This window comes from Phascolarctos cinereus, unplaced genomic scaffold (assembly GCF_003287225.1).
Source record: "Phascolarctos cinereus isolate Bilbo 61053 unplaced genomic scaffold, phaCin_HiC Scaffold_726;HRSCAF=1367, whole genome shotgun sequence".
NCBI classification, from domain to species: Eukaryota; Metazoa; Chordata; class Mammalia; order Diprotodontia; family Phascolarctidae; genus Phascolarctos; species Phascolarctos cinereus.
The window spans coordinates 58,094,170-58,106,341 of NW_027556098.1; the positions used below are offsets into that span (position 1 = coordinate 58,094,170).

Sequence of the window (12,172 nt, forward strand, 5' to 3'; positions counted from 1 at the left end):
TAACAGCCTACAGATCATGGCTTACAAGGAAGAAAATGTCTAATATAGACATATTTGCAATTAAAGATTTCCCCCAAGTCCTTAATTTACAAAATAAAGTTTATTATAATCCCTATTTGTTTACAAAGCCAAAACTCTGGGAATCCCATAGCTGTACATTGTTTCTAGACAAAAGGCAAGTTCATGGGTCATATTACAGTACAGAAGTAGAAATTTCAAATAAAATCTCATAATTCATACAACCCACTATCCCAGTTTGGTGATATGAACATGATGCTGGGGAGCTTTAGAGCTCTTCAGGGTAAAGGGGTCCCAGGGTGCAGATACGAGACAGTGTCAGAAGTCAACAAATTGCAAGTATAACTGCAACACCAAACTGAATATAACCATGATCAATTTAAGTCCTGTCTGGCTCATTAATCAGCTTTTGCTGTTTTCCTGGGACCTCCCAAAGTTTATCTTTTCTTCACTTCCTCCCCTGCCCTACTTCATAACTGCCTGGCAAAGTGCCATTGCTTACCCTTGGGAATTTCCTGTTCTCTCTAAATCTTATTTGATATCTTTATTATGGGTTTTGCCTTCAAACAAAGACAAGCTGATTTTCACTGCATTCTGACCAAGCATTTCTTATAAAGGGGTATACCACATACTTGGGGAAGGACAAACAAGAACTCATGGACCATTAATCTTAGATAACCCCAACCCCAATACTAAAAGCACCTTCTCTCTGGACACATAAAGAGGGCCTTTAAAAGTACAACCTCCTTCAGAGAACAATAACAGCTCATATTCCTATAGTGACTTCAGGTTTAGAAGTACTTCCTTTACAACAACTCTGTGAGGTAGGTAGAAACTACTTCTAAGCAATAAGTAGCAACTATCTGTACACCTTACAAAATGAGCTCATTAGAAATGATCCCTAGGAATTCATTAAAGCCAAATAATCTTCACTTGGCAATATTGCCTTAGCCATTAGTTTGTTTTACTATATAGAGGTGAAAGTCATAAAACTATATATTTTTGAAAATATGCTACAACTCACATGTGTCACTATCTTAGCCTGATCTTCCCCTAAAGCAATCCAATTTAGTGAACTGTACTGTAATTTTGGTATATAATTATGTAATTCCTTCCAGGAAAATCAGGATGCTGTTTAAGCCATGGATTTTTGTCCAGCATCCTTCAGGTTTAAAGTTGCATGGGCAGAATAGGCTCATGTCTACTTTATAATTTTATTTATGAACAGAGAAAGAATGACAGAGAAGATCTCATTAAGGCTGGCTGTCTAATGAGTAATAATAATAATGATAACACACATTTATAACCTTTTCTAATTTTAGCATCAGTCTTTGCCTAAAGCATAAACATTTACCTTAGTAAGTGGCACTTTAAAGCAACTGGTATTTAAATTTTTTACTTTAATTGTGGCCCCAATGCACTATTAGTCAGAGGCAGGCAACTACTGCTGTAGCCAAGGGTAACAGCACACATAATCCAGGCAGGACCTGGATTCTTCTTTACTTTGGGTACCTGGCTCTTTGTCCTCACTCCAGTGAAACCAGAATACCAGGGTAAGTTTGGTTTGATATGAGTGAGGTGACAGGATAATAAAGTGGTGATAATAAAGATAATAAAGAAACTTCCAATGTTCTGCACATGTCTTCACCAACTGATTTAAAGAGACTGAGGATAATATGCATAAGGAAGAATTATACAAAGATGTGTCTATCCCATGTTGGACTCATAATAACAATAGTTCACATCTACCACAGAACTTTCACAGGTAGGTGGCACAGACCTGGAGTCAGGACGACCTGAGTCCAAATCAGACCTAGATACTTACTGGCTGTGTGACCTTGGACAAGTCACTTAACCCTGCTTATGACACTTTCCTTATCTGTAAAATGAACTAGAGAAGGAAATGACAGAACACTCCATTATCTTTCCCAACAAAACCTCAAATGAGGTTATGAAGAGCTGGACACAACTAACATGACTCAACACCACTAGCACTTTATGTTTGTAAAGTACTTGACATGACGGTATCTTATTTGATTCTTACAACAACCCATGAATTGGATCACTACTATTATGTTCATGTTACAGATGACAAAAATCAAAGCTGAGAAAAGTTAAGTGACTAGACTTGGGCTGCATAGCTATTAAATTTTTCAGGCTGGCTTTGAATCCAGGTTTTCTTGACTAATGAAATGCCCTCTCTTGAAAAAACTTGCTTTGTGTGCATACCCAAGGATACACTAACGCAGCCCAATGGTGACTGCCATTTTCTACAATAACAATATGGTACATATTTCTTAGCCATTCCTATACTACTTCGGTAGCACTGAAAAAGTGATAACCTTTTTTATACTACTGGACAACTCCACCTTATTAAAAAAAATCCTACTTTCATCATAGATTTTTTTAAACTTCTGATAACTATATTATAATTATTTTCCTTTGTAACTCTAAATATTTAATTTTATACATTTAGAAATATTTTTCTGAGAAGGAGCTCATACTGTTCACCAAACTTCCAAAAGGATCCATGGCTTAGAAGAGGATAAGGATATCCCTGATCTAAGTGCAAGAACAGTTCCCTTAAGGTTGCTACTTATCAGGAGAGTGAGTGTTTTTTTTTTACTTTCTCCTAAATTAGCAAGGAAATCACCATAGGCAGTGGCTAAAAGGAGGTAGGGAATAAAAAAGGAATTCCAAAATTAAATGAGGTCTACTTTGTCCAGCAGATTTTTTCAATGAGCTCCTTCATGGTCATCCTGTCCCATTCTTCAGCATGAGGTGCCTGCCAGGGAGCCTCAGAAGGAATCTGAAAGGAAAACATATACAATACTTAGAGACCATATCCATGCTCCTCTGCAGAGCAATGCTGAATTCTAAATAGAGAGCCTTTCTTAATGGCCCAGTTACACAGGAAATTCTACCACACAGTAAATTAACATAGGGAATATGTGAATATGGAGAAGTGAATTTCAATTCACACATTATCTGTGGTTAACTTATGAAAAAAAAATGTATACACTTCTTTGCCAGTTCATAGATGAGAATCATGGATCTATCTAGCCTAAGCCCCCTTAATTGTATAGATTAGGAAATTAAGATGCAGGAGAGGTTAATAAGCCTTGTCAAAAATCATAAAGGTGGGATTCCTCTGATTCAAAGGTGGTAGAATTTGAACCCAGGTACTCTGAGTCCAGAGCCAGTACCTTTCCACTATATGTTGGAGCCAAAGGTCCTAATAGGAAGTGATTACTCAAAGTTATTTAATATAACTGGAGAGGCTATAATAAAGTATATAATTACTCAATAAGCCTCTTATGGAAGCTTCACACCCAACATACCTCCTTCCCCATGTGATCTATTGTCCTCCACAGATTGTTGTAATCCAGATATGCTATGGGATTCCACACTGGAGGAAAAGCTCCCCGGAAGGCTGTAGATTTTCCCTTTAACATAAAAGTTAGGAAAATAAATTAGATTATACAAGGCTTTGAATTAAGATTTGGTAATTATAACAACCACAGAAACAACTGTAACCATCAGTAGCCAATAGGTAGATAAATCAATGAGAATAACGACATATGTCACCACATGTATACAGTCTGCAAATTTTCAAGAAGACAAATAAAATTTCACTAGATTGATAACAGATGATATCAAGTTAGCTATTCTTATGCTATGAGAAAAGAATACTTTAATATATTCTTACCTGTGCATAAGTAAAACATCTACTAGCACCTGGAAATTAATATTTATCCTGAGTTTAAAAAAAAAAAACTTCAAATTTCTGTCCAGATTTAATTTAGGTCAGGGTGAAATGATACATGGAGGAGAAGCAGCCTCCAAACCATAAAGGACATAAAATACTGTAAGTTAATATCTAATACTGTGATTTTAGCTTTCATTCTGTAGCCAGAGTAGGAATGGGAAGGTATCAATATGTTAAAAATGTGGAAAAATAAATTAGCAATTATTTATGAAGTAGCTACTATACACTGAGCATTACAGTTAGTACCACATTACATTAGATAATGGGAGGTGAGGTCACCTATAAGCTACTTTTTTAACCTTTTTTTTAGAAAATGTTTTTTCACTAAAATAAAATACATTTTATTAATTTTGTCAAACACACTTTATACTAATCAATGTTTATTCCCCAAGCCAATATTGTACTATAGGGTATATAAAGCAGTAAGTGTCTGATCTTCAGGAGTTTATAATCTAGTTGGCAGGGGGAAAAAAACCCATACACACAAAATAATATTACAAAAATATAAGCAGCACAGACAGTGACTTCTTCCATGATGGAAAGCCAAATGATTTTTACTTGTAACATCTTAAGTTTTTCTTATCTTTGACTCTTAAGCAGCACTGCGGATATCTATTTATATTTTTCTTTGCTCAATAAGCTCTTGATCTTAAAAATTATTCCCACTGTCTAAATAATTAAGAGAATGGATTTCAAAATACCGTGTATAATGGTAAAATGTATCAAATACTTGGCCATTAACCTATTAAGAAACATACAGGGTGTCTCAAAAGCTTTACTAGCTAAAGTCCATACTATGGTTTTGGGGCACCCAATATAAGACCTACATGAAAACAACTACAAAAACAATTTGGACAGAAATAAAGGGTAAAACTAAATAACAGGAGAACTATTTAATACCATGGTCAGGATGAGCTAATAGAGTAAAGATGGCAGTATTACTCAATTTATATACATATATTTGTATATATGTGTATGGATAGCTCTATACATGTACATACATATTTATTCCATTCATGTATTTTAAATTATAATATATACATATGTGCAGGAACGCATATATAATTTTAAAGAATCCTAATCTATTATATTTCATTAGATAATTATATATTTATTAGATAATTAGATAAATTGATAACAAAATATATATGCCTGAACAAGTGGTTATAATAACGCCAAGGAAAATTATACTTAGAAAAGAATGTCTTATCCCAAAGAAGGGTATTAATTATTAATTTAGATGATCTGGTTTTATTAACTATTTTAACTATACTATATTTATAACTATATTTAACAATAATTTATTAAAAGTCTGTTATGTGCTATTCACTGTGCTAAGCATTGAACATACAAAAACAAAAGCAAAATCATCAAATGGCTTACATTTTAATGGAAGAAATAATATGGACATATTTAAATATATACAAGATACAGAGTTTTAAAAATTAACTTTACATAAGGCATTAACTTATTAAAATATATAGATAAAACAGAAAAGAGATGAATGGAACAGAACCAAAAATTCACAATTAGAACCAAAGTTATGTAATACACTAGTAGTTCATAAATTGAAGATTATAAACTTTGAGGAAGAGTGCCAATAATTGTTGTTGAAAATTATAAACAGAAAAACGAGATTGAGTCCATATTTCACATACAATGCAGTAAATAAGTTCAACATATTAATGACCAAATAATAAAAACTAATAAAAATTATAATATATCTAATTCACCTTGAAAGAGCAGAAAAATTATTATCTTTTCAATGAATTGAAGATGATATTGGAGGAAAAAAAGATCTATTAGAACAGCTAAAAATAAAGAGTTTTATACAACAGAAGGCAATACATTAGAAAGGAAAGAAATATACTAGGGAAAATGTTTACTATTAATATTTCTGATAAAACTCTGACACATAAAATTTAAAAATCAAGGAATTAAGAGTAGGATTCACTTTCCAAAGGAAAATGGCTGAAGTATGAATAAATACATGATAAGATTACATCACAGAATGACAAGATTAGAGCCAGAAGTTACCACAGAGGTCATCTAGCAGCAACCTCCTCATTTTCCTCAGATTAGTCCCAAAGTGACATAACTTGACCAACGTCACACAGTTAATGGCAGAGTTGGGATTTGAGCCCAAGTTCTCTTTTTCTAAAGATCTTGAAAAGAAAAAAAATTATAAAAAAAATAACCTGAAAAAGTATTCAAACCCTCTAATGACTTGAGAAAAAGAAGTGCAAATATCTCTGAATAAACTCAATACTGGTGAGGCTATTGAAAAAAAAAGTCTCACTGCGGAATAGTAATGTTACTAATAGAAAAAAAAACTATCTGTACAAAGTATTCATAATGAAATTATTTGCAACTGTAAGCCACTGTATAATGACTGAGATAGCTGAGGTCTTCTTGGACAATAATGGCATGAATACAATAAAATATTATTATATAATGGAGAAATGGCAAACACCAAAGATGCCAACCACTACGGAAAATTTTATATGGAACAATACATGATGAAGAAATAAGTAAAATAACATATAAGGATTATTAGCAACAAAAGCTACCCCCACCAAAAAAAAAAAACAAGAAAAAGTAAGGAGACAAAATGTAAATAGGGCATTTTTGTTACAGTCTTATTAAAATTAATAATTACATTTAAAAGCAAACTTCAGGTAACAAAATTCATGATTACAGGTATTATGTCAACTTCTGTTTTCATTGATGATTACTATCGTTTAGAAGAAAAAATATTTAAAAAATTTTTTATAAACAACTGGGCAAGTCAATTCTATTGTGAGAGAACGGAACTATTAAATAAATGGAAACATCAGGATAATATTTGTAAATCTTTAGCAAACAACTCCTATGTTTTTTTAAAAAAAAACGAGACTTAGAAGAACAGTAGAAAATATATCTGGACTATTTCAAACGATGACCCTGCAAAATATTCCATGTACTCTGAAAGGCCAGTGAAGGAGAATCTATTTACAAAACACAAATCTGGTAGAGGGAAAAGAGACACCTAAGAGGCTATTTTTGGGTAAAGAATTTCAATGGTAGTTCTGTAAACAGCTAGTTCTTGTGTACAGTTCTTGTCTTAACCAGGACTTAATTCACATTTTCTCACAAAAGAAAATAACTCAATGAAAAACAAGTATATGTTTTGCAGAAGTATTTTATGATTGCATTTGATTTTTTTCAATTTGCCATAGATAGGGCATGCTTCTGGGCACATTTAGAATGTGTTAGATAAAATTAAACAAAATTTTTCCCACATCCCTAACTTAAAACTCCCTAGCCACACTGAATAACTGTACTTTGCATACTGCCCTGAAGACTAAAGAATCTGCATTCTGGAAGACAAGCAGAAGAGTCAAGAGGTAGGTGGCTAAGTATGTAAAAAAAAAAGTACATCTATTTTATAAGTGGAAACAGATAAAAAGAGAGTACAGCAACTTCAGAGGATACAGATCAATCACTTCAATCGTGGGAAAAAAACATTTTGACATTTAACTTTTTTAACAAATGAGTAAAAACTGTCACATTAAATAGTTGCAAATGTAAAGAGGTGTTCCTGATAGCCCCGCCAGCTACTGCAAGTTTTGACGGAGAGCAACAGGTCAATGAGAAAATGGGAGAGGTAATAAAAACAATAATAACTAACATTTACATAAAGTGTTAAGGTTTGCAAAGTGATATATATATATATATATATACACATATATATATATGTATGTGTATATATATATTATATATATATACATATATATGTAATATATATATATATACATACATACATATATATATATATTATATATTATATATATATATATATATATATATATATATATGTTCACATTTCATCCTTACAACAGCCATATAAGGTAGGTGCTATTACTATTATTTCCACTTTGTAGATGAGGAAATTAAAATAAAAAGTTAATTAACTTGCCAAAGGTCACATAGCTATTAAGTACCAGGAGCATAATTCAAATTTAGATCTTCTCAACTCCAAGGCCAGCATTCTATCCATGATATCACAATGCTTTACCAGAACAGGTAGTAAGGCAACGTGCATACATTTCCACATGTTCCCATGATTCTTCTTCCTTAACCTTCAGAGACCTACTGACAAGAGATTTCTCCCTCTGTGCATCTTGCCTGACTGACTGGCAACTGTTTAAGTGTCTCCACGTCTGCCTCAAGTCTCTCCCCTTTCCAATCCGTTCTCCTCTCAGGGGACCACTGAAGTACAGATCTGACTACACCACTCTTCTACTTTTATAGTATTCTTATGCTTTATTCTCCTCCATGCACTCTATGATTCAGCCAAGATGGTCTACCTGCTGTACTTTATTCAAGATTCTCCACCTCCTAAATCTGTGTCTTTTCATAGAATGTGCTCACTTCCACCTTTTGGCTTGCCTGGCTTCCCTTCAAAACTCAGGTCAAAGCACACCTCCTGTAGTAGGCCTCTCCCTGTTAAATGGAAAATCTTAGGTCTCTAACAACTTCAACTATTCATAGAAGGGAAAATTATATGGAAGACAGAGGAAAAGCAGAAGCCAAAAAATACAATTTGCTAAGAAAAGTTTGCTTAAAACAAAGTTTGCTAAGAAAAGCTCTCAGTAGTGATTGGTTGCATTCTCTAGAATTTCTAGTGTTTGCAGATGTGACAATAATATCAGGATTTCAAAGATTTCCTGATTATCACACATTTCTCATGAAGAAAGATTTTGGTGAATTACGCATCAGTGAGTCAGACATCTAAAGAGTAAGCATGTACGTAACTCCCCAACTCCCAAACTTTTGAGAGCCCAAGTACTTCCCCTGAGGCCAGTACTCCCATCTCACAAGAAAAACTACCCTGTAAAGCAGCAAGAATTGTTGTTCTAAGCAGAACACAATGTCCCTGGAAGTGTACCAAAACTTCTTGGCCCTTGTTTATAGTAAGTACTGTTTAAACCAACCCATATTTGTGATAAGAATACTGTTCAAGAGGTAATCGTTTATTGAACCTACGACATTACTGTGTTGGCCCTTTCAAGATGGGCCAAGTGTTGGCACACTAGTAAACAACTGTAGGCATTTACTGTTAGAAATTTTTGCTGTTCATCTTTATTTTTAAAATATTTCTTTAAAAGTCAGTACTGGCTTTGTAAGTTTGACATATTAGTAAATTCTAGTGGATTATCTACGGAATGTCTGGGGATACATAAAAATTGTATGGAATTTAAATTTTCTTTGCTTTGAAAAACAACCAAAGAGGAAAATTCACTGACGATGCAGTAGCAGATCTGTGTTCCAGCTTCAGCTATCTAGCTTGGTGATCTTAAGACAGAGCCTAACTGAACTGGACATCAGATTCCTTAAACTCAGAATGAGAATATTATGCTACATTATCTCTAAGGTCACTTCTGGTTGTAAACTGCTATCATTTCTAGGCTTCCTGTGATAAGATCACCTGTTAGGCTATGCCAGTTTTCCTTATCAAGCCTGCTGGCAAGGCAAAATACTTAAAGGCACTCAGATGCTGAAGTACAAATCAGATACCCACAGCAATTTACTGCCTCATAATCTTAACAAAATGACTCCACCAGCCTCTCCCTTTAACTACAGAGCCTTTCCACCTGTGAATGCAGCATGGGGAATAATTTGTGATATCAAATGACAGGGCATTTTATGAACGATCTTCCTTATTATCATCCACAGAAAACAGATCGGGAGCTGTTTAGACCTTCAACTACAAGAGGAAGGCTTCTAGATAGAAATAATGAAGTGAGGGTAGACAGACAATACAATGGATTACTAAGAAGTGTTTCTAAGCTTCCTTCCTTTGAAGTTTTGAAAATTAGAAATACCTTTAGGGAAGTCCAATTTTGGGTTGAATAATTTAACATCTTTAAGAAAATGCTACTTTCATACTTAACTTTTTTCCACATCACCTCCATTTCCAAATACATTCCTTCCCCCCAATCCCCTAATCAGTGTGCCAGCTCTTAAAACAATGGTTTTAAAAGAGAAGAGCAGTTTAGTAAAACCAGGTTAACACACCAACCATGTCTAACAGTACATATAATATTCCACTCCCAAAGTCTTCCTCTTTTGCAAAGAAGGAAGGGGAGGTGCATTTCCTCAACTCTTGTCTGTGTGGAAGATTGGTCATTTTAATGACACAATGTTCAGCTTTGGTTTTCTTACTCTTTTCATTTACATTCTTATAGTCATTATCTATATTATTTTCCTTGTTTTGCTTACTTCACTATACATCATCAATAAGTCTCTGCTTTCTCTGAATTCTCCATGTCCATCATTTCTTATGGAACAGTAATATTCCATTACATTCCATGTGTCACATTTTGTTAAGCCATTTCCCAATTTCCAGTTCTTAGCTACCAGAAAAAGTGATGCTATAATATTTTGGAGTTTATGGGACTTCTGCCTTTGGTCTCCTTGGATTTTATGTTTAGCAGTAGAGTTTCTGTATTCAAATGGTATGAGAAGATGTCACTTTTTTTAGCCTAATTCCAAACTGCTTCACTATCAACAGTCTGTTGGTGTGGACAGTATAACTTCTTGCTTTATTATTTAATATCCTAAGTATTTGTGCACATGTTATCTATCAGATGCAAGTTGCTAAAAATGTCTTATCTAAACTTTGCCATTTCTATAATTAAACATTTAGGAACTTCATATATATAAGACATTCTGTTAAGTGCTAGGGATACAAAGACAAAAATCAGACAGCCATAGCCTTTAAGGGGTTTCTGTTCTATGGTGAAAATGTCTTTACTATGGTGCTAAGCAAACAGCAGGTGCCTAATAATTATTTCTGAATTAATGTTACTTAGGGGCAGCTAGGGGTGCAGTGGATAGAGCACCAGCCCTGAAGTCAGGAGGACCTGAGTTCAAATCTGGCCTTAGACCAAACACTTGACACTTACTAGCTGTGTGATCCTGGGCAAGTCATTTAACCCCAATTGCCTAAAAACAAACAAACCCCCCCCCCAAAACTGAATAATGTTACTTCTAGTACTATAATTCTGAGACAGAGGGCCAAGAACTGAACTTTCACTGGTATAGAGAACTCCTAGATAAGGAAATTCCCTCCCACAATTCAGGTAGGCACCTTCTCTGCAATTTATAGTCACAGAAGGTTACACAGAAAGACTTGCCTGGGGTCACACAACCAGTATCTGTCAGAGTCAAAACTTGATTTCAGGGTCTTTCTTCACTCTGATGCTGGTTCCCTACACACAACCCTACACTGCCTCTCCATTATGAGATAAGCAAGAGAAAAGTATTTGTGCTTTCTTTATCACAGTGCAGAAATATATTACAAAATTGTGGGTAATAGAAAACATACAGACACCCATTAAATTGTAGGATCACCTTGGTTTGCATTTGTACCTGAAGGGATGTTGGATTACCCTTCTGGAGAGCAATTGGAACCATGTCCAAAGGGCTATAAAACTGTCCATATATACCCTTTGATCCAGCAATATCACTACTAGGTATGTATCCCAAAGGGGAAAGGACTTACCCGTGCAAAAATATTTATAGTACCTCTTTTTGTGGTGGCAAAGAATTAGAAATTGAAGGAATGCCTATGAATTGGGGAATGGCTAACAAGAACAAGTTGCGCTGTATAAATGTAATGGGATACTATTGTGCCATAAGAAATGGTAAGTAGAATGATTTCAGAAAAACCTGGAAAGACCTACAGGAACTGATGCATAGTGAAGTGAGAACTAGGAGAACATTATACAGCATCAGCAAAATTGTGCAATGATCAACTATAAACAACTTAGCTCTTCTCAGCAATACAATGATCCAAGACAATTCCAAAGGACCCATGATGGAAAATGCCATCCACGTCCAGAGAACTGATGGAGTCTGAATGCAGACTGAAGCATACTATTTTCACTTCATTTTTTGTGGTTCTTTTCTTTTGGCCTGTTTCAATATGGAAATGTTTTATATGACTGCACATATATAACCTATATCAAATTGCTTAATATCTTAGGAAGGTTGTGGTGAGGGAAAGACGAGATAATCTAGAATTCGGCATTTTAAAAAAATGAACATTAAAAATTGTCTTTACATGTAATGGGAAAAAAATAAAATACTATTTAAAAAAAAGATGCTGAATTTTCTTTCTTCTTTCTGAATGGAAGAAGACAGAATTAACTAAGACGCTTTCACTTGATCTTTGCTTCTCCTTTCAACCATGATCATATTTCTCTACTTCCTTTTAAGGCCACACTTGACAAATAAGTGATCCAAGCTTGCTGTTTCCATTGCATTATCATTTGCTTTCTCCTTTAAGCCCTGAAAAATCTGGTTTTTTTTTTAACATCCTTAATACAGTCCATCGAA

General features: G+C 34.3%; 1 protein-coding gene across 1 annotated transcript in view; it reads right to left on the reverse strand.

Annotated features, from left to right (window-relative positions):
- MAOA (monoamine oxidase A) overlaps nt 1-12,172 on the reverse strand; it is a 90,376-nt gene that overhangs the window by 22,884 nt on the left and 55,320 nt on the right. The window contains 2 exon segments of the mRNA XM_020995885.2: nt 2,736-2,827; nt 3,360-3,464. Of these exon segments, the coding sequence (XP_020851544.1) occupies nt 2,736-2,827; nt 3,360-3,464 (197 nt within the window).